The 25064-nt window shown below is 35.8% G+C and overlaps 1 protein-coding gene across 6 annotated transcripts in view; it reads right to left on the reverse strand.

The window, feature by feature from the left end:
• Positions 1–8157: 8157 nt before the first annotated feature.
• The window catches only part of LOC145663966 (uncharacterized), a 193913-nt gene continuing 177006 nt past the window's right edge, over positions 8158–25064 (reverse strand). For 4 of the 6 annotated variants that reach the window (XM_081730199.1, XM_081730202.1, XM_081730205.1 and 1 more), the window contains 2 exons: positions 18489–18581; positions 8158–10164 (listed from right to left, as the gene is read on the reverse strand). In XM_081730199.1, coding sequence (XP_081586325.1) covers positions 10144–10164; positions 18489–18581 — 114 coding nt within the window. In that variant the 3' untranslated portion in view covers positions 8158–10143. Of the gene's footprint in view, positions 10165–18097; positions 18138–18488; positions 18582–25064 lie in introns of all 6 variants that reach the window. The other 2 variants (XM_081730201.1, XM_081730204.1) reach the window with 2 other exon arrangements.

Here is a 25064-nt window from a genome sequence, read left to right on the forward strand (position 1 = left end):
CCAACAGGGCAACGTAACTTGTTCACTATACGGCCAATTTCTCGGTAACTTTTACCTTCCCCATACAATTAATTTCACAATTAACTTTATTTCCTCTAGGGTTGTCTCTCTCTGTTTTCTCCTCACGATAGTGGTTTCGTCTTTAACGACCATGAACTGCCTCTCTCTACTTTATAGACTACCCAGATGCACTGAAGCAACTTTTCAGCTCCTATTTTTGTGTGATTTTTTGGCGATCACAGCGCTGTCCAAATACTTTTATTTGCTACCCTCCTACCTACCTCTTTCCTTTTCCTTCGCTCACGGTTGTAAGGTGGAGTACATGACAGTACTCAATAGGCGACACAAACTATCATACCTCTGGTGTTAATGGCCCAATAATCTTTTGCTCTATACTGATTTGCATATACGATATTTTCTTGTGTTTTCATCCTAGGTCTACTTGTCCAAACACTTTTTTTTTACCCACTGTAGATAGTATCTACAATCTGTGAAACTTTCAAAATTTTTGGACCACCCCCACCAAAATTTTGAAAATGTTCAATTTTGAGCATGTATGATACGATAATTCAGAAAGGGGAGGGGATCAAAAATTGTTTTGGGGTAGTTTTAGGTCAAGGGTAACCTTTTGGGTGAAGAGCAACCCAATTTGGATCAAGGGCCGATTTCACTACCTTACTAGGAAAGACCCTTTAGTAACAACCGCATTGGGGTTAATTTGCTCTGAACTAAAACAATACTGGTAGATCTAGAAACTCAGCAACAGTTGCAATTGGGTCAATGTGGGACTACACAAAACTCAACTAATATAAATGCAATCTGGTTGGCCTATAAAACCAGCAAAAATCGCGTTTATGGACCATGGACCATCACACATCATTCAGTTGAAAATCGTTTGATAGCTCCTAGTTCGGGGCTGTAATATCAGGAAATTATTATTATTATTGGTAAATGAAGTACAAGGTGATGGTTTTACGAATTGGATGCTGGGAAAGGACTCTAAACTTCAAATTAACAAACTTACTATTGACCTCCCCACAGGAAATCGAATCTAGAAGCATGCTCCCATAAAGCATGGAGTCCTAATTGCTATAGACACATGCATTTTAGTGTCAATTTCGTTAGCAATATTATTTACTGATATTACGAATGTGCGGAACTTTTCAAGTAATATAAATAAAATCCCAACTGAACGCCAGATTCGAATCGTTACAGGCATGTAGCCAAGGGGGGGAGGGTCCGCACCCCCTCTTCGAGACCAGAAATGAAAAAAATAAGGAAGGATGAAACAAAAAGAAACGGTGCAAAATCTTTGAAAATGAAGTTTATGTGGATGTACAATAAAGGGAATTGAAATATAAATCTTGATACACAACGTCGTAATTAAATATTTGCTAAAAATGGTTTGGTTGCATTAGGAAAATATTCTTTGACAAAACATTCTTTCAGGTGGCTGACAATGTGGCAGCTTCTTTGTTTTTGTGATGGACAAGTGGACGCTTTTTCACACAATTTTATGTTTATTCTTTTTATTATATTGTACCTTACCTTCCTTGTATATACACTTTACATTTTGTATAGTTTACTAGATTGATTTATTCTTGCTGTTATGAATGTAAAGGCATTTTTAATGGCAACATTGTTAGGTGACTAATTTTCGTATTTGTTAGAATGTCCTCACTGCAAGTATTTCACATTCAAATGAAATGAAATGAAATCTTTGAGTTTTACGTCCCACGATTATGCCGGTTAGGCTAAAGGAGACGGTGATGATGAGTAATGAATGAAATGGTGGAATGAAGAAAGTGGGAGGAAATGAGAGAACCCCGAGAAAACCCACGCACACGGTGTTTGTCCATCACAAAGTTCACTTGGCAGGGGCTGGGATCGAACCCGGCACCCCAAGCACCAGGGGTAAACGCTCTACCACTGAGCCACCGCGGCCCCAATATTTCACATTCAAAATTACAAATAAGTGAATAGTTTTAAAACAAACAATTCTAGATGTTCAACACACGAGGAAGAAAAAAAAAGAAACTTGTGAAGAATCGAACCTAGATCTACGGTTTTGAAAGCCAGAACGCTACCCATTTATCAACGACAAATAGTGAATATCTGCCGATAAATAAATACAATAAATAAATCAGAAGTACGTGGGAATTCACAGGTTTCAACTGAAGTTAGAGGAAAAATGGTCGTAATTAGGCAGCTTTGAAAAGAGCTTTTTAGATTGGCTACTAAATTAGTCAAGGCTTTATTCAACATTAATATCTTATGTAGTCCGCATTAGCTTCTATGATGGCTCTTAATCTCTCTGGTAAAGAGTTAACTAAGTTGGCGACACATCGATGTTCCTGTGCAAATTCTTCCCAGGCATCAAGAAGGTAGCGCTCCCATAAATCGTCAGCTCTCCTTCGTGGATTATTAGATTAATTGCCTTCTAGCGTGCCCATAGATTTACCATTGGATTCAGGTCAGAGATGCTCTAGAAATCCAGTCAACTAATTCAACATTGGGTTCCTGCCGAAACCAGGCTTGAACCTAATGGGAATCGTGAATTGAGCTATGATCTTGTTGAACTTCTACAATGCCATCTTCAAATGCATTTCTTAGCAACCCATATTGCAAAATATTGGTACTTCTGGCTATTCAATCAATCCTCTATCAGGGTGTCTACCAAAACTCCAAAATGAAATTTCGTAACTCTTTGTGACCTTTTCTTTACCAAACCATAAAACTGCGTAGCATTCTCGAGAGAAGATTTGGGTGCGAATTTTTATGCATGCGATAGAAGCATGCTTTCCTTGCGATTTGGTAGCGTTTAAAACCGATCACAGATATTTTTGGTGGTGAATTTTGACGTTTTATACAACAAAATTTTCCAGTTTGTACTTACATTTGTACAGACAGAAAAAAAAAAAAAGTGACTCTAAAGCTAAATTTCGTGACATTTTCTTGACTTTCGTGACCGATAGACACCCTGTCTATGGAGTGTAACTTACTTACTACATCCTTACATAACCACCACAAGCAGTGAAAAGTGGTGTGCGCGAAGATTGTACTGCGTGTCATATCGTTTTCCTACAGGTCTATAAACGAGTCTTGGACCATTATTCGATGATGCAAATATTTTATAGTCTGTATATATTACTCAATTCCAGTTACGATTATTTGCCTCGGCAAACGCTAGTCAGTCGATTTTTATCGATGTCAACTGCTCCTTAGTACAGCTCGGTAGGCCTGAAGACCAGCATTTTTGAGGCGGCGTCGAGCAGTACGAAAGGAACCAGGCAAACGGGATGCCAACACTAACTGTCGGGAAATAATGAAAGAGTTTTGACGGCTGACAATCAAGGTGTGATCTTGGTCCTGGGTTGAGACCCTCTGAGGACCAGTGCCGGCATTTTGATCCCTGTTACCAGTTTCTCTATACTTTCTCCACCAAGTGTATGCTGTAACACGGGTGCAATCGATCAATATGCTCATGTTTAAAACAGTTTCCGTGATAGTTTATTTTTATTATTAATATGAAATTATTAGATATAAATACCCAGAACCTTTATGAACGTAAAATGAAAAGCATATTTCAGTCAGAAATACGGTCAGGCTCTGAATATTACAGGTATGCGATAGAAATTAGACTGGCTGGCCTCGGGCAAACATACCTCTCGTTATTCTGGCGTGGTTTAACAGTTTACTGAAATTAAATTCTCCAAGTAGTAGTTTAAAATAACGACCTGTCTACTATTGTGATTCGATGTATGTTTTGGACTTTGCTTATTTTGTTCGGATGGTCTGATGAAGATACCCTTGTCTAAACCGTTACACTGTATTTTAGTTTTAATAAATAAGTATACATACTCTGGTCAAAAGTGTTAATTATTCTGAACAACTGAGGTAAGACTGAATTCAAGACATCTAATGAAGGGTTGGAAAATTTTCGTACAAGAACCAGACAGTTTTTGGCGAATCGTGTGACAATAAAATATTTGATGAATTGATTGCTAAACTACCCTCCATAATCGGATATGAAATTGAAACATAGCAAATGGCGACAAGGTGGGCACGAAACTATTTTCCCGCGCGTTGCCTATTAAATAGTTGTGCTTGAAAGGAGACAAATGTTAGGGAGAAAAACTGTGCAAGGAAAGATTTTTTTTTAAATATAATTTTTTAATTTTTTTGTTTTAATTTTATCAGTGTCAGGTGAACTAGAGAAACCTTTAGTATAGCGGTAAGGCTGTTTAGCCACGATGCTTTTTTAACACTTACCTACGGAAGTTATCCATTGATTGGAGATCGAATAAAAAGGTATGATGTTACAAATGGAAGAATGATTAATGCGATTTAATGACAAAATGAAGGGATAAGTAAACTGTTAATACAATCTATGCTCGCCAATACGGATTTTACATCATCCGCTTGTTCTGAGATAGCTAAAAGCTTCTCAGTTCTAGATGTGGTCATTTGGATAAGCGAAGCTGTAAAGAAGTTCTTACTATAAACTGTGATAAATTGTTAGTTTAAAAAGATAACGAGTTCCAGCACGTAAAAAAATAAATGAAATCTTTCAGTTTAATGTCTCACGCTTATGCCGGAGAGGCTAAAGGAGACGGTGATAATGAGAAATGAATGAAATGGTGGAATGAGCAAAGTTGAAAGAAACGGTAGAAGCCCGAGAAAACCCACGCAAACGGTGTTTGTCCAGCACAAAGTTCACTTGGCTTGAGCGGGGATCGAACCAGGGACCCCACGCACCAGAGGTGAACACTCTACCACTGAGCCACCGCGGCCCCTTCCAGCAAGTAAAGTTGTTGTTGATTAGGAAAATGTGGATGAACAGTAGTAGTTACATTAAGGACTTCAATAGTGGCAATACCAAGGACGACATGAACACAGAGTATGATTGCAAATTGAAACACGCTACAGATACAAGAGCTTCAGTTGAGAATTATACGGAATGCCTGATGAAGAAGAGAAAAATGAAATGAAATCTTTGAGTTTTACGTCCCACGGTTATGCCGGTTAGGCTAAAGGAGACGGTGATGAATAATGAATGAAATGGTGGAATGAAGACAGTGGGAGGAAACGGGAGAACCCCGAAGAAACCCACGCACGCGGTGTTTGTCCACCACAAAGTTCACTTGGCTGATGAAGAAGAGGAATACGACATTGAGGTGAAATAAGATTGTAGGCTGAAGAATTAACGAGATGCTGTCGAAAGTTTGAAGGAACTCCAACAAATTTGACTTACGGGAAAATGACTCATATTCTTAATGTGCTTTCTCAGATTAAAGTGTTTGTGGTTCCTGTTAAGTGTTAATGTTAAAATCAAAATTGGAAAAAGTTTAAATAAAAAAATCTTGTTACGAGGGTGATCAGAAAGTAAGGTTACAAAGACTGCAGTGAGCCAAGAGATTGGACATACATTAGGTTATTTTTCGACATAATCTCCATATTGGTTGAAATACTTATCGTATGGTGGCATGAGTTTGAAGATCCTTTCCTGGTAAAAAAAATCTTGTCCTTGCATGTTTAGCCACGTTGTCACGAAGTATTTCACCTCTTCGTCTGAAGTGAGCTACGGTCTTCGAGGTGCTCCTTTAAGTGCGAGAACAGATGAAAGTCGCTTGGAGCGAGGTCCGGCTGTAGGGAGGATGGTCGATGATGTCCCAGTAAAACTGGTTCAACAGCGTGGTCGTCTTCTGGGCTGTATGGAGACACGCGTTGTCGTGAAAAGGAAGATGACGCCCTCGATGAGAGGTCCAGGCCGCTTCCTCGTGATTGCTTCACGCAATTGTGTCAAGTCAAGGTCCACAGAACTCGAATAACAGCGGATTTCTTCGCGAGACCAGTTTTCCAAACGAGTCACCATTTGTGTTTACCTACAACTAACCCCGTACGTGGCGGGTAGCTGAAACAGCACAGTTGCCAACTTCATGTATTAAGATTACCGCTCACTTCCCATTCCTCTATAACAGACGAAACTCCAGAAATATCGACCTTGTAACCTTAGTTTTTGATCCTCCCTCATATTTCGAGAAACTAAAGACTTCTTCCTCATTGTAATGAATAATGAAATAAATGACTATAACTAGATGGGTTATCAAATTATGCCAGTTTGCCGATTGACCCGATTTCTAATTTTATAAACCCGATTACTCTATCTTACAAGGAACCCTAGGTATCTATCAGAGCCCGATTTTCATGAAACTTTGTATATAGATAGAGTACCTTGAGAAACTCACACAGCCAAATTTGTAGCTGCAGAGTCCAAGACGTTGGGGCACTAGGGCCCGAGAAAGATCAAAAGTGGAACTTCAGTACATTAAGGACATGGTGAGAAAATGCACGTTTTTCTTTAAAACTAATCATTGTAACGACACGAAATGAGCATACATGTATATGAGATGGTCGATATGATCTGTTGAAAGTTATAAAAATATCCGCCATCTTGAAAGAGGCCATGTTGAAACTGGTGCGATTGGTGCAAATGAGAAGAGGGTCACCCGACGCATTAATTTGAACGTAAATATCCACAAAAACCTGTTGACGAAGTCTGTTGTGGGATTATATTATTCCTGTGCTTCTGGTAGAGTGGTTTAGGTACAAGATAAGCAAAGTGTATCCTATGACACTCGAGCAGATGGAGGGTATGGAGCGCTATAGGTGGACTGATATGACGTTCTGATTTCTGTTCGAATTAATTTAAGTCTAATAAAAAGTTACAAGTTAATGTCAACCATGATATTATTATGAAGATTTAACCCGTCATACCAGCACATCACACCAATTACATGTTGACTCTGACACAAATGATGTAGTGCTAAAATTATATTCCGCTCGGTTTTCTAGTTCCACTGATCTCACTCACAGCGCTCCATAATCTGCATCTGCTCGAGTGTCATAAGATACACTTTGCTCATCTTGTACCTAAACCACTCTACCAGAAGCACAGGAATAATGTAATCTCACAACAGATTTCACCAACAGGTATTTGTGGCTATTTACGTTCAAATTAATGCATCGGGCGGCCCTATTCTCATTTGCACCAATCGCACCAGTTTCAACATGGCCTCTTTTAAGATGGCGGATATTCTTTTTATAACTTTCAACAGATCATATCGACCATCTCATATACATGTATGCTCATTTCGTGTCGTTACAATGATTAGTTTTAAAGAAAAACGTGCATTTTCTCACCATGTCCTTAATGAACTGAGGTTCCACTTTTGATCTTTCTCGGGCCCTAGTGCCCCAACGTCTTGGACTCTGCAGCTAGAATTTTGGCTGTGCGAGTTTCCCGAGGTACTCTCTGTATATACAAAGTTTCATGAAAATCGGGCTCTGATAGATACCTAGGGTTCCTTGTTAGACACAAAACACTTTGTTTGCAAATCATGAATCTGTTCTGGCTGAAGCAATTGGTGTGCCTTGGAAACTGCGCCTGCGCCATCTGGATTCAGAGAAAGCACAAACTGCCTGATGTTAAAATTCTCGTACAAGAAACAGTACACTCAATCTATTACAACAGGGAAATTTGGATTCGTTTTAAAAAATAGCAGCAAAAGAAGAGGAAAGTGTAGAAAAAGGAATTTGGCGCACACAAAGTGGGAAAAAGAGGCCCAGTAAGGAGACAAAAAGGTGCAAGTTTTTAAAATATTCTTCTTCTTCTTTCTATTCTCAACTGGAACGAACATTTGACACATTGGCTACGCATCGGAAGGAAAGAGCGTATCTTTGTTCTGAATGAAAACCAAAAGTAGTACACGTAATAATCTTATAAGAATAACACACTTTCCTGACCAGAGTACAGTGGCTCAACCAGCAATGAGCTCGGGGGGACCTAACCTGGCCTATTTTTACAGCAACACGTCGTTTGTAGGCTATTGTATTAGGATTCTCTTGGCACCTCCCGATATAAAATTCTGATTGCGCCACTGCCAGAGTATATACAATGAAGAAAGTTTTGGTTATTCTTATTGTAAGTTACACAATCGTGATGGATTGAGCTACGTGCAATAATTCTATCCCTAATAATCAGATTACTTATTTGTTTGTCGCTCGACTACAGGGATACTTAGATAATTGACACCCCAATCACTTTTTGTCGCCAATGCTCTGAGACATACTATGAATTAAAAAAAAAAAGTAAAATCTTTTGGAAATAGTTTTACTTCCAATATTCCAAGACAAAAAATCAGTATTATTCAAAAAATCATTCACAGTTTTAATAGTTATTTCTATAATTCATTTTTTAGTCTTCTTTATACTCTTTTTTTTTTTTAGCTACATTTTATTTAATAACAATCTAAACAAACTTAGTTTATTATTTTCTCATTTTTATATTTAGTTTTAAAATTAAAAAAGGTCAACTTTATTTGCTTAAAAGTACTGAAATGTGCTTTGGCTTACTTAAGCTTTATATAGTCTATTGAGATGTATATAATAATAATAATAAAATTGAAAAAGGAAAAAACAAATACAAAACTCTACATATATATCACTCTTCACCGACAGGTTTTATTAAATCAAGAACTAATTATAAATAGTTTTGTTAGCTATATCAATCTGTAGCGAAAGTACTTTTTTTTCTTTTCTTTTAAACTACAGAATACAAAAATTCTATATTTATAACTTTTTTTTTTTGAATATATTGTTTCACTATTTTGTTTTTTCTCTCGTTTCTAGATACAATCAAATATGCTGAAGTTTTCATGTGGTAATTGATTTTTTTTTTTAATTATACACACATATTGTACCTTCAAACACTACCAACTGTTCTTTCCTAACGACAGAAAAGTACTTCTTTATTGCTAACGCATTTTTTTATGTCCACCAAGAATTTTTTTTTCTTCAAACTTTTGAAACAGACAAGACAGGTTGCTTCCTTTACTTATACACAAGGAAAAGAGAACGAAATAAGCATTTATAATTAACTAATAAAGGTTACAAAGGAATAAAGTAGTGATGGCCAATTCTGGAATTTTTACTTTTCGGAATCCGGGAAGTAAAATCGGAAAAAATTCCGGAATACGGAAAAAATCTGGAATTTTCTAAATTCTGAATTTTTTTCCGAATTTTCTAAATTCCAGAATTATTCCGAAACCCGGAAGTGAAATTTCCTATTCCGGAAAATTTTGACCATCCCTAGAATAAACAGTACATATACAAACATTATGTTTTTAGAAAACAGATACTGTTTCATCCAAAACAGAACCAAAAAAAGGTATATAATTAAAGTCATAGAAATGCTCAAAAAGCTAAAAAATTGAGAGAGAGAGAAAGAAAAGAGAGAGGGGAAAAAGAGAGAGTATTTTCTTTTAACAAATGGAAAGACAATAATTATAATTATTGTTAGTTAACTTAGGTAACGCAGAACTTACACACTAAAACATACATCTTTTATGGTAATTCATAACTTCTGAAAGACTATTATCAGTCATACAGTATTGCACAAGGTTATTCACTCATCAAGAAAAAGCTAAATTATAATAATAATTTGAAAAAGCAAACACATCAATAATTACACACAAGAACCACAAAAAAAAAAAAAAAAAAAAAAAAAAAAAAAAAAAAAAGCATGAAATAAATAATTTACGCTATGTTGCATAGTTTCACACGTTGAATTCATTCATTACTTACTTTGCTGCATAGTTTGTTAACAATAGCAAACCTCAACTACTGTTGAAATGTGTGTTTATAAGTGTAAATTACCTTTTTCCTTTCTTTCTTTTTTTACAAGTGATTACTTTTTCAAATTACATATTAGCTCATATTTTTTTTAGAAGTGTTACATTTTAGCTTCTTTTTTAAATCATACATTGCTTACTTAATTATCTAGCAAACTGATTTACTTTTTTTTTCTTTCTTCTTAAATCAAGCACCATTATTTCAATCCCATGACCCCCTACATGAACATTATGTCCCTTTAACACACGCATGCGTAATTCTCACACTCGCACATTCAACACTCATTCACGCAAACACACTCACAAACATGAATGCAGTCAATTTAGTTGTTATTAATAGGCTCAGAATATCATAGACATCACTACACTAATATCCCGATTGGCATGAGTTATAGCAAGTGTTATGATATCCCGTTGCTTGAAGGAGCTGCTGTATGTTTCTTGGTGGTCGTTACTTTCTTCCGGAACCACTCTGTAATAGAAAAAGAGAATTGCGGGTTAGTACGTACATATTCAAGACTGTGATTTACGAAATTGCAATGCTGGAGAAATTACTTTAGAGATTCAATAAGGGCAATTTTAAGAGTACGAAACGTAACTAGCATCGGTTTAGAGGTTTGTTATTTTATTATAATGCTAGTGAAGTAGATATTAAAATATTAGGAGCTGCGTTTTATTTTAATTGCGAGGTGAGTGAAAAATATGGAAGACAATTCAGAAATTCTCTTTCAGCATTAAAGATAACACGAAATATAAGATATAGGGCAAGGAAAACGTTACATGGATGCGCAACTTTTCGCATTGCAGTTCTTGAGTGATCATCCTTTTTTTTTTTTTTTTTTTAAAGTTCATACGAATTATCTTAACACTTGTTTTCTTTAGTTACTCTTATTACATTTGCTTCTAAACCGACTGATTTATAAGAAATATCCTTCAGGGTTACCATATTTTTTGCTACTAAAAAGACCTTTCATTTTAAATATTGGTACTGAAATAATATGCTCTAAATCTGAGTTGTATACGGTCAAAGAAAGCTTGGACATGATCATTCAAGACTTCAAATTTACACGTTCCAAGGAACATTGTTTAAGACACTTGAACGAAAATCTCGAATGAATCAAACCCTTTGTACACGCTCAGACATGTAATGAATCGTGTTTTATAATACTTGCTGATAGATACGAGTCCAAAACAAACTATCGAAAATATGCAAACAGGTGAAAGTGAAACTGCGTATTGATTTAATTCAGACTTGATCGTGAATTACTGCACTATTAGAGTTTTCTTTCCTAACTTTCTACAGGCATTTGGAATTTAATAGATTACATTAAACCTTTTAGAAAACGTGTCAGTTGATTTTGTAGGTACGCCAGCAAATTTTTACCAAGTATTTTGGTCCTTGTAGATTGAATATTAAGTTATTTTACATTAACAAGAATACAGTCCTGCTTAGGTATCAAATCGGCCCTTGTATTTCGATTACTTTTTTTTTTTTTTTTTTTTTTTTTAATATCCTTAATATGGCGAAGAACAAAATGACATTCAAGAAAAAGATTCTTGAACCGTTTCCAAAAATTTTAGATTGATAACCACGAAGCAATGAGTGCCTTTTGAAGTTATTTGTGCTATGGCATCAAAGACTGTTTGAAAGAGGGGACTGTGAAAACACAGGACACGAAGCGAAGAACATGATACCAATGCCAATATTATTTTTCCTATCAACTGGGCTTACCGTTCATATTTGCATCAGACTTTCTTCACAAACTTGACCAATATTCCTGTGTAGTAAATTCTTAAGCTAATATTTACACCTATTATTGCCTTTACAAGGAGATACAGTAGTTTAGTGGTTAAAGCGTTGGACTCACAACCGACTGGCATTTCCCAATTTTCGGCGACCAACCAGCAAAACTAGGGAGTCACATGAATAAAAGAAGTGAGGCCCACACGGTCTAGAAAACTCCTGATATGCCTGTTTGTCGCTAGGCTGGACTTAGTTCAGCCGGTCGCTAACAAGATGGTGTTGAAGCGGCTCAGGTCCAAATGGACTTGTTATGCCAGTGGTTTATTGCCTTCACAATTTTAATAATAACAACTAAGAGCATACAGGTACATAATTCATATACCGTATTTCTTCGAATAAACGGCGCACCTTTTTGTCAGCTTTTAGACGTCCAAAATTCAGGTGCGCCTTAGATTCGATGGCGTCTTGGATTCGATGTATATACTGCAATATACGTACATATTTATTCATTGCACGTAGGTTACAACATAGAATCTACTGCAGTCTTTAATACTGGTAGTTACAACGAATTTGCTTAAAATTGGTTGTATTACAACAATGACGAACTGCACAAAGATGGTAATCACTCACGAACAATGAACATTTCGTTTTACTGATAAGAAACTACTTATCGAAATAGGAATGGATTTGTACATTATTTCTGCGCCTTAGATTTGATGGCGCCTTATATTCGAAGAAATACGGTATATTATCAGCAAGATTATTCGGGATATCTTCCAGGGCAGAATTATTCGTTTCTGTCTGTTATGACAATGCATACTCTGACACATGGAAAAGATTCATAAAATGATCTAAAAACTTAACAATTGGCGCTCTCTCTCATGGCAGCAACACAGTTGTTCTATTTTTCTTGCAATGAACTCGGGCGCTGACTGGCAATTGAATGCTCTTAAATTGGATAGTTTAGAACAGGACCGAAATGAAATATCTTCAACGAAACTATTAAATTTAAGTTAAAAAAAAAAAAAAAAAGTAATCTTCATCAAATAATCTTGAATGTTTTTGAACAAGAGTCTTGTTCAAGTTTTCTTTGACCGTGTACAAACCGTGTGAGAAAGAATTTATCCACGAGTAAAATTCTACACCGCGGAATTTATACCTCAGCATGGCAACATTGAACTCGACGCAAATAAAGTGGAACTGAAAAATAAAACAAGCGAAATCGTATGAGGACGTTAGCAGTACTAAGATCACTAGTCCCTTAAACACGAGGGTGATTCTGTTTGGCAGTTGTGCAAGCTCATTTAAGAGATTATAAGTAAAGTATGGGTCAATGTTATTATTGTATCACCGAAAGAAAGAAGAAAAAAAAACTATCAATTTTTTTTTTTTTTAAACAGATAGAGCATATAAATATATAAACAATCTGATCTGCTTGATGGCCGACTATGAATAACTGGACTAAATTTAGGCTGCTCATTATAATAAAGAATACTGAATTCTTTATATTGATAGCACATATACAGTGAAACCTCCCTTAACGGACACCTCTATAATACGGACACTTTTTTTTTTGTCTCGGAAAAATATGTTCCCTTATGGAACAAAACCCTCCCTTTTACGCACACTCTCAGACACAAGCGTATCTATCATGAGTTAGACCTGGTGAACCATCAAACAGAACAGCTTTAAGCTGAACTTTAAATTATTATTTTTTCTGCCCGCAATAAACTGCTTTCTGGTGGAAATTCTAGAAAACCTTCAATACGCGATAGCACTCATGCAGAGTCAGTCGTATGGCCAAGAATTCTATGCGAACTATCTTCCCTTCCCTAACAAATTTAGTCCTTTTGCCTCTGGGCCTTGCATCTTTCCCGTCAATTTCATAGATAATAAAACAAACATTGTTTTATAATAACATTTTGAACGAGCAATGTTTCCTCTCTTACATTTTTCTTTTACTTATGATACTGGAACAAGTCTGGGTTGGAGTTTTCCCGGCTTCCTTTTTCACTTTCTCTAAGGGGATATTCTTTGTGATGGGCTGGGTCAATAAACATATGCATTCTCTTATGCCTTTTCATCCATTCCGCCAACGAAGATACCGCGCTAGTACACAAACGCGCACACAATACATACATGTTTCTTCCGCAACCGTACTGAGGATTCTCATAGGGCACTTGCTAATGATTTTATTACCCTTGTAGAAGAAAAAGTATGCCTTTTTCGCTAAACAAAAGAGTTTATCCGATTAGTTGGTTCCTAATGCATCTTTTGAGAAGGTTCTGAGAATTTGAAATAAATGAGAAACGCTTACAGGGTGATGACATGTACTTAAGAAAATTAACATACACGCATTATCTTTTGCAGTACCGGTATACGAATATATTAACACATCCCCCAGCAATAATATTATTTAACAGAAATGAATTTTTCCTTCATCCCTCCCAGTAATTCAAATACGTACTAAATAGAGTATTTTCATATTGAATTTTACGTACTTACGTTCATACACAATGTATTTACTGTATATTACAGCACACAATTACCGTTGTGAGAATTTAAATTCCTGTAACCTCTCTGTAACGAACCCCTCTCAATAACGGACAAAAATTCACGTCCCATTGGTGTCCATTATTCAGAGGTTTCACTGTATTTGAACAAACACTCAATCAACACCACTTATGGGGTGCAAACAAAGCAGATGTCTTGTGACTTATCACATGTGCTTGCTAAGCCGTGGTTATTTGTCAGAATTAACTAACAATTATAGATGACACTGAGGTGTGTTAACTTCAGCACTAGCAAGGCTTTTAGGTTATTCAAAGACACTGGGCTAAATATGTGCAAAACATAGGCTATGTCCAAAACTATTGAAAACGTACTTCTAGTATCCAGACTTAACACCTTCACTTTTGAAACCGGAAGAATACGTTTTACAAAACGTACATCCGACACGCTGAATCAAAAGATTTCTGAATTTTGCATAGCGTACAATTAATCGACAATTTAGCTTGTTCAATTATTACCTCGGAACTGCAGTATCCCCGGCGAGTATTATATCAACGTATTGTACCACCTGATTGAGGCAACTAAAACGAAATGCAGCGGAAAGTTATCCAAAAGGATTCTACTTTGCAAGACTTTTTTCAAACCCACACGTCCCACATTGTAGTCGCCGAATTGAACACCTTGGGATTTCAACTAGTTCGCCATCTCCCTATTCGTTTGACCTAGCTCCCTATCATTACAATTTCTTCCCAAACTTGAAGAAACATCGCAAAGAAAGACAAGTTGAGGACAATGTTCACGTCCAACATACTGCATAGACTAGGGTGACCAGATTCTAACAGCGAAAAATAGGACACACATAGTATATGATAGTTTATTACATCGGCAGTACGCATGTCCTTATTTTATTTAACGTTAACCTTAAGTTAATGATTCATTTTCGTTACAAAGAAAAGCAATGAACAAAATTATTGCGGGAATTCAATACAACTACAATTGTTTCGATGAATGGCAAACAGTGGTTTATTTTTATGAACGCACAGTAAAATTTCGTGTAGGGCTTTTTTTTTTTAATCGATTTTCGGAGCGTGGGATTATTTTAAGGAATGAGGGAAAATTTAGACCGACACGAAGGAACTTTATCTTATCTTGCCAACATCACTGTCGTAACTTAGAAATCTTTTCTACCTTACCAATATCTCAACAAGCCCTTCTAAGTAAAAACAATATATTGCAAAACACTGGCTTATTGACTGTTCTTGCCTATTATGAGGTGTTATAAAACACAGCAGTTTATCATTCAGGAAAAGAGTGCATGTGATTCAAAATGCTGTGAATAAAGAATGAAACATTAAAATATTGTAAATAAGTTACTGTAACTTAGAACATTTTTTTTTTTTTTTAAGGATATTTCTCGACTTTCTAGGCGTCTTCGCAACACGCAGAACAGCTCTTTTAAAACAGTACTGTAGTGCGAAAATCAGTACGTCTGGTCACCCTAACATAGACCTGGTTACAGGTCCAATAAAAGAAACTTTATTAACAAGGTTTACAAAGGATGCGACATCACCATACCAAGTGCATTGGTGTTGACTAACAGTATAATTACATCCCTCTAGCTCTACTCTCGCTACGCAAAGCCAGGAACGTGTAAGCACTCACTCGTATATATGAGAAGTGATACGATTCTGTACTGGTTGATTTCCCTTTTATGACTATTTTACTATATTTGAGGCGTTTAACGTGACAAACTATTTTAATCAAAGACAATTCTTTTCTTTTAGCAATTTATTATATTCCCATTAAAAGGTAAAATAAGTCACATGAGGATAAATCAATATATAAGTCGTAAAATGAATTGATGCAATGTCAAATTCATGTATATGTAGGTAGAAGCACCGGCGTTTATCGAAGTGGTCAATGTTTCGTACGAAGGAGAGTCATTCGGGTGTCAAATGGATAAGATAGCAAGTACGCTAGTTGCTTGTACGTGTTTCAAGCAACAGACCGTAATTCGATTTCTGCAGGGGCCGTGGTAACTCAGTGGTAGAGCGTTCACCTCTGATGCGTTGGGTCATGGGTTCGATCAGAGTTCGTGCGAAGTGGGTTTTGAGGTAGACAATCAGTGTGCGTGGGTTTTCCAGGATTCTCCCGTTTTCCCGCACTTTCTTCATTCCACCATTTCATTCACTTTCTTCATCATCGCCTTATTACACTACACGGCATATTCGTGGGACGTAAAACCGAAAGATTTAATTTAATTCTCGATTTTTGTAGATTCTGTTCAAATCTGCTGAGGAAGTCGCTTTATCGTGACGGAAACAGACTCACTGAAGTGTACAAGGAAATGGTATCGTTTACAATAACAAATATTTCTCCAGGATAACGATCGTCCAGGTCGTCCGACAGAATTTCAGTGAAACTATCCTGAGGAAAATTGAAGGTATGATCCAGGCCATTTGATGAAGTGACTTTACAGTTGAACTGCTCACATGGAACAGCGTACAGCACTCATGAGGTACACGACAGAGGATAGTGAATTTCTGAACCGCATCGTCACTGGTAACGAAATCTCCAATCACCAGTTTGAACCGAAAACAAAACGCGCCATTATGAAATGAAAACATCCATTACCATTCAAAACGAGGATGTTTAAGGTCACACAGTCAGCATGTAAAGTGATGATTACCGTCTTTGTGACAGTCAAGGCATCCTACGAATTTCTGCCCCGTCTTACACTGGCACTGCAGTCATGTATTTCCGAATCCTGACTAAGTTACGGTCAGACATGCGCAGAAAACGTCCAGGTGTTGTGACAGCTGGGGTTCTTTTGTTGGATAACAATGCTCGTTCACAATATTCCAATACCACAGTAGGTCATATACAATGTTTAAGTTGGGAATGACTGCAGCATTTGCCATACAGCTCGGACTTGAGACCATCGAACTTCTATCTGTTCGGACCATTGAAGATTATCGGTTGCAGGGTAGGACGTAACTCCATACGGAGGTTACCAGTTGGCTAGTCACCAACCACGAGCATTCTTCACTGCTCGTTTTGAGGGATTCGTGAAACATCGGGCAAGTACCTAAATGTACACAGTGATTACATGGAGGAATACACCTAATTTCATCAGGTAACTCTTTACACTTTTCTTTCTGTACTATTCTGCGACTTATATATTGACTTTACTTCAGTTTATTTTGTAATTCATGAAATTAAGATTTGAATATGTTTGGCAGAACAAACAGCACGAAATAAACCGGTACTCATGAACTGCAATACGGGTAAGTGGCGTTTAATAAATGAAATTAATTACAAGATTCTTTCACTACATCTTTTGAGAACAAGTAAAGGCAATTCTGCAAGTCTAATGGATGAAAATTTAAACAGAGAAGGATATAATAGAATCTGAATAGTAAAGTTAATCCAAATGCATAAAATTTAAGTTGTTGTCGTAAATGTAGAGAATCATTTACTTTACAGTGAAACTACGAAGTTATTAAAAATAAAATAACATAAATACATGCAAATTCAGTCAAGTCACTCGACCGACATTCCTCATGCGTCACTGATGTCCCTCAAAAAATTGAACACTGACTTTAAGACAAAACATTGTTTGTTTTTTTTCAATAACTCGTTTTTAAGACTATAATATGAATTAAAAAGGTTAAACATCTTGGTAATAAATGTTAGAAAAATTATAGGCAAAATTACTGTTTCCTTTCACCTTTGAGTTCTTATGTATATACAAAACTGTTGAAAATAACATTTGATATAGATTTAGTTCAAGAATGCATATGAGAAAGATTGTGTATATGTAAAATATATGTTTGTGAGTTATGTGAAGTCAAGCAATTGGGTGATTTACTGATGAAAGAAAAACACCTACACCAGGAATGAAATTAAATTAAAAAAAAAAAAAAGTATTTGAAAGCCATAAGAAGCACTGCAACACATACATAAACAAATGTTTCCAAATCAAGTAACACAGTAATAATAATAATAATATTGATGCCATTGTACTTCCCAAGCTGTGTACAGTTCCATTCATGCCAGCTTGCTGTAACTTAAAAAAAATCAACCATTGCTGTACCCACAAGTGTATAAACAGAGTGATAGTCTGCTATTGTTGAGACCACAACCCTACCTGTCAACCTTCGCTGCTTACCAGAAGCTTGCCTAGTGGTCTGTTTGGAAACACAAGAAGATGAAGTTATTGTAAAGATGAAAAATGGAAGATACGTAAATGGAAGAATAAATTTATATATATATAAAATAATACTTCTTCTATTAAATCAAATGTTTCTGTAATGGAAACTTCCTGAGGTACAGAACAGCTGTCAAATGGAAAATTGGTTTCATGCATACATTTCACTTATTTGTATATATATGAATGAATGAAAAAAAAAAAAAATAATAAAAATCAAAACACAAAAATTAAACACTATAGTTGGTGCAAAACTACGTACATGGTGCAAACTGAAAAAGAAAAAAACTGCATTTGAATTCATGAACATCAGAAACAGTCTACCTCCTACCTTCTTCTTTTTACTCTTGGATCGTTTCTCAGGAGCTGCACTAGAGTCGGGGGACGTTGGATCAGATGGAGAGTGAGCATCATTTGAAACCAACTGGAAGTTAAAATGGGTTAGTAAAAGGAAAGAACTACCTATAGCTTATCTTATAATCAGTGCTTCTTTTCTGGTAAAGTACGCAACGGTACGCAGTACCGGTACTTTATTCTGAAGTTACAAAATTGCAAATTGCTCTAGTCATTCTTTTACTCTTGTATTTGTGTACTGATGAAATAAAGTTTTCAAATTAAATCAATAAAGACTGGACAAGAGTATAATCTAGGTTTATATGTTTGTGGTCAAGAAAAGTTTGTGTGTTTGTAGCCAATTCATTCGACAATGAGATCTCGGAAACTACAACTGCTAGAAACGTGCAGTTTTCACTGGTCGATTCCAAATTTTGTACAGATTTGCCACTTCTCATTCAAATTTAGAAAAAAAAAACTTATCTTTATTTTTCTATTCCACATTTTAAGCGCCGTTTTGACCCTATTAGTTCAATATTGCCACTAGGACTTCAAGGTTGATATCCTTGTGAAAGGCAATCAGTAGAGAAGCTACATATAGGGGTTGATGGACATTTCAGGTGTCTTGCTTTAATCTGAATGACAAAGCCTATTGCAAGCTGGCAACTTCGAAAGCTTGTGGACCCACAGTGAGGCGTACTCGGATATGGAATTATAAGAAAAAATATTTGCATTTGGTATGATCTATCACTTATCCAAGTTTGCCACAAACTCACCCCAACATTCAATATATTAAAATACTACATTTATATGTTTGTATAAAGCAATTCACTCCCTTTGAGAGTCTTCCTCTCCTTTACTTGTGTCGGTAGAGGGTCTTTCACAGATACAGTGAGAAGTGGGAAGGAAATTCACGCTCATATTTGAACTATGCGCTGTGTAAATAGCACAGGTTCAGCTAGTACATACATTAAAAAAGTTAACAGACAAGATAAATGGAGGGCAGTGCCTGCTAATTTCTTTCATTTGTTTAGATCTTGACTCTTGTCCTGGACACAACACTTTCTTTCAAGCGCAATTTAGGCGTTGTTTATATTTTCCAAAATACTGTCCCAGTGTAGCCTCCTCACATTCTGACTACCTTTTCCCGGGTACAATTTCCTGATACAGTAACTTCATCTAGGTCATCTCTGCTTATACAGACAATCTTTGTCCTGACGTTCATCAGGAGAGTAGGATAGACTCTCACACAGCTTTACCCTAGTTCAACACAGTTTCGAGAACTCCTTCGTGATTATATAGTCAGCGGACGCGCTTTTGGTGTGCGAGGCTCGGGTTCGATTTTCGGTGGGAGCTCATGTGGTTCGGATCCCACGTTAAGCTGTAGGTGCACATCTCATGTAGTCTTGGTGTTGGAAGGGATGCTAAACTTCAAGCCAACGGCTGCTCCGAGATCTTCATTTTCCAGTTGATACTAAAAATAAGAAGCACTCTAGAGATAATGAGAGTACCAATTAATATATATTAAAAAGTGTGAAAGTTGGGTAATAATACGTTCGTCGTGAGGACTGGTACTTTTTTTCCAGAAAAAATGCACTGCTCATAATCAAATAGAATAGACAATAGATAGCTGCACACCCACAATGAAACGTTGACTTATCTTCACCGCACTTCACCTATAAACATAATAATTACTAAATATAGTAAACGTTCATTACAAACACATACATCAGACGAAAAGAAGAAGAACACGAAATAATATACAGCGTTAAGAAGACAATAGGAAGATATTTAGAAGTATAATACACTAGGCTGCTGGACTTCTACTCTTAAGACTGACGAGTACCTACGTTATCTTTATTTCTCTGGTTTCTTTAAAATTAGATATTATTTTACTGATTTCAAGATTAGTTAAATATCCCTGGCTTTTTATAAAACAAAGATGTGCACAAACTCCGGGGGGTGATTCGTGATATCAAAAGAAGACAAAAAGTCCTCTTGCATGTTGTCGAATTCCGCGTCGTGTATGATGTGACAGGGATGCAAACTTGGAATCGACAATCGAATCCTGACAACTGGAACGGAATAGAGAGAGAGGCACAAACTATCTATGTCTGGGCAACTGCCTCATATACACTCATGTCCAAAATTATTGTCGCATGTCTATAAATATGTTGTTCTAGGAATATAATTTGATAACGAATTCGCCCGGTATTTCTTATAATGTTAGTATGTGTACAATCGGCAAAGATATGTATGTGGCAAATTTCATGTCAAAAGAGCAGTAAATAAGAACAATAAAACGGAAATAAAACTTTCTTGACCATTTAGCAACATTTTGTTTTACTCATTATAATTTTAGTATTTATAATTCTTTTCCTATGAAATTCACCACAAATACAGATTTCCCGATTACACACATAGTATCAGTATTAAAAGTACCCTGCAAAATCATTATCAAATTATATTCTTACCATTATTCTATTATTAAATTACATAAATTATATTCTTATATTATTCCCTGTATTTTTCAGTGATTGAATTATTTCAAGTACAAACCACGGACAGTTCCAATGATGATTTAAATTGCTACATATTAGCAGTATGCTAAATGTCTTAGGATTTTTTTTCTGAGAGACTAGCCACTAATCCTTATTATTATTATTATTATTATTATTATTATTATTATTATTATTATTATTATTATTATTATTATTATTATTATTATTAATTTGTTTTTTTGTATCGGAGTGAGAGTGCATGTCTGCTCTTCTTTCCTATGTGCTTATTCTTTTCCAATGGAGCTTAGCTGAGGAACCTTGCCATGTTCCAGTTTCTTATAACACAAACTGTGTTAGCATTTTCTTTGAGTAGTGTGTGCAGCAGTATTGACAAGGCACTGAGGTGTGTTGGTATTCACCAACATATCCCAACGCCTTCCAATATTGCTGTACATATGATGCTGGATTCCCACGCGTCCAGGAAATAAAAGTGTGTCGTGCAAACGCCCTGGAAAAGTCATGGAAAGCAGGAAAATGGTAAAAATCCAGGAAATGTACTGGAAATTATTTATAAACTGGAAATGTCCTGAAACTTATGTTGTATAACAGTTGTTAGAAGTGTATATATAATTTCCTGAGCTAGAAGTTTAAAAAGTAAAAGGTTATATATACTTTTATTCTCTATTAATCTAAATTTTGTTTCCTGTTGCCCATTTGGGCGAAGGGTGGGTGAAGGGTGGCCTTTTCTTACAATACATTTGTATTTTTTCTGTGCTTCAGAGCATAATATTCTATTGTATAAGCCAAACTGTCCTATTTTATAAACCAAACTGTTCTATATTTTTTCAATGTCCTGCAGGGAGGCGTGTGTATGTTCTAAAACATAAAAATAAATTGCATTGTAAAAATCAATATTTCCAACAACAGTGCACGTTTCGAAGTGCAACTCTACTTTGATAAGCAGAAGGCGATTGTTGTAATATATGAGAAACGGGAATTGGGAAGAGTGATTTGCGTGGTCATGAATTACATTCATTGTTCACGGCAGAGTGAGAATGCATATGATGATGATGCACATCTGGCAGAAAAATTCATTTTAAGGAAAGTACAATTTAGAACAAAGGACAAGTGTTTCCAAAGCAATAAGCAAAAACGATTTTTTTTTTTTTTAATTTGTAACTGAACACTTTGTTTAACAAAGAGGATCACACACAATGTTCGTCCATCACAAATCTATTTGATGTGGTTGATTCAAACTGTGAAACCTAGGTACTAATAGTAAGGGTTCTACCTTCGAGCAACAGTGATTACTTGAGTTCAATTGTAGCAATTGTTATAGTAAAGCAGCATTATGTTAATATACATCACAACAAAGAAGTAAATTAACATTATTTGCGGGCGCTTGCATACATGTTCACTGTCCTGAATATGGAACTCATATTAGAAAAGTTATCCAAACCGGAAAAAAATATAAAAGAGAACTACGAAAGTCAAGTTATGTTTGTTATTATGTGACGTTGTTCTACACCCCACGGTTATGTTCTGCAGACTATAGGAGAGAGAGAGAGGTAACTTTAGGATGGAAATTTGGAGCCCCCATGTAGTTTCGAGGAACCATTAACGAGCTACGCGAGATACAGAAGCTCTTAGGCTACACTATATGTTTGATGCTACGTATAAACACTAAGCAATTAGTTTTACTTAAAATTAGTTTTATTTACTGTCAAACTTCTGATGTTTTACAATGCTCATGTGTAATTTTAGAATCCGACAGTAATTTTGAATAAATACATTTAAAGATTAAGAAATGTAAAACACTGAAGTGACTTTCAAAGGAAGATAAATGTTCACCTAGCATGTGTGACAATCATCACACAGCGTGAAGTCTCAGCACAACCAGACACCTTAGTGTATTATACACATTAATATTCCCCATTCTTTGTTAATCTAACCTAAAGACAGTATACATAAGGCTTTTATGTTAAAAGAAGACACTAAAGTTCGTAAAAATAACAAGTTTTAAAAGACAATCATTTAAAATTAGAATCTTAATTTTACTGTAACTTACAATTCTGTAAACAATGCTACATACTATTATTCACATCAATGGTTAACCAACTATTAATTAACATTTAGAAAAATAAAATACAATTCCTTCCTCCTTCTAAGACAGTGAAACACATTAGCATAACGAAAAAGCATGCATTCTTTTATTCTAATGCACATTATGTAATTCTATCATATCTTCGCTTAGTACTACAGTTTTCTTATTATTTTCTATTAATACTGTCAAAGTAAATAAGAAAACAAATGCAATACTTTTACTTAATATATTGCTATAATCCAGCGATTCCTAACCTTTTTCAACTTGCGGCACACTACGGATGTAACTTGGATTCTCGCGGCACACTTATAGATATTATTATTTGTAAATATAAAAGACAGTGGTATTTTTTTCTTTGATTACTGATCTCCTCCGCACAGAGAAGAAAGCTCGATCACTGGTTTTCCCCCGTGGTAAATCACTATGCTTATTTTTCATTTTAATTTAATAACAAAAAACAATTGCAATGAAATATTGGATTTAGGTTTTTAAAAATAAGCTTTCTTTTTCGAAAACTGTATCCAACATTTTACTACGAAGGAAGATCACTAAATAACGAACGAACAAACAGATCTCCTTTACTTTTAAAACACAAATGTAGGTAATTTGTCGAAAGGATTGAATGATATTTTAAATTTTCAAGCTACGAAATAGTCTGCAACAATAAAGAAGCAATAATGGTCATAACAATAACAAATACTTTTTCAACATCACAAGTGTATAGAAAAGTAACACAGATTCATAGTAATGTGCAATACAAATATACATTTTCCCCTACGTTTTGCAATTTGATTGCTATAAAATTAATAATTTTGTTTCAATTCCTCGCGGCACACCAGCGGCCCATTCACGGCACACCAGTGTGCCGCGGCACACCGGTTGGGAAACGCTGCTATAATCTAATATGATCAATATTTTCAAGAAGTTACCTCCTGTTCAGCTTCCTGACTACTGAACAGCAATAAGAAATTTCTTAAAAGTATTGACTATTTTAGATTATAGCATTCTTTTTAACGCTTAACGTCCCACAATTATGCTTCAAGGCTAAGGGTGAATGTGACCATATTAATGTATGAAATGATGGAATGAAGAATATGTGGGAAAATCTCGACAAAATCCACACAGACGGCGTTTGTCTACCACAAGTCTCAGTTGGCGTGAGCTGAGATCGAACCAGGAACCCAATACACCAGAGGTGACTGCTCTACAACTGAAATGCCGCGACCCCGTCATAGCACTTTGTTCAGTACTACAAGGTTGCAGTAAAGAATTTTAAGATTTTACCGTATACTCGCATAAATTGCACCCTAGCATATATATCATGCAAATACTTTTCGGAAAAATTAAAAAAAAATCATACATGGACTTAACTTTCATACACCGGGAGGGATTTGAACGAAATCGCAACTTTCACGTTGGGGGCCCTGGTGATCCCCCAAAATATCATAGGGCAATGATTGATACCTCCTTGGGAAGCTTATGGAACACTGATTCCAACGAGGTAATACTTGTGCAATTCTTGCCCTATTCGTACAAAAACAAACAAACAAAACTCCTAAAAATATGGAAAAATAGAATTTGGAGAACCCTGGCAACCCTTATAGTCACTCTACGCTGACAAAATGAATCTAATGTGTAGGCAATACATTTGTGACAATAATATATAAAAAAAATGTAGCCATTGCTGCAATACAAAGCGAGATAAAAATTCAGAACAAAATTTCTATAAAAACGCCCTAGACGTCATTTTCGAAGGGCTGTCGCAGACCTTGACGCCGTCGGCCCTGGTGCCCGTAATTATCACAGAGTCATGATTTATACATCGTTGGAAAACTTATGGATCACAGATTCCAGAGAGGAAACACTTGTGCCATTCTGCATATAGACCAATTCCATGAAAAGATATTTTTTTCTCAAATGAAACCGTTTAGAAAATAAATGTACTTTGCGTATATATACTTTACTTAAA

The sequence above is a fragment of the Thermobia domestica genome, chromosome 11 (assembly GCF_964235325.1).
Source record: "Thermobia domestica chromosome 11, izTheDome1.hap1.1, whole genome shotgun sequence".
Taxonomy (NCBI): Eukaryota; Metazoa; Arthropoda; class Insecta; order Zygentoma; family Lepismatidae; genus Thermobia; species Thermobia domestica.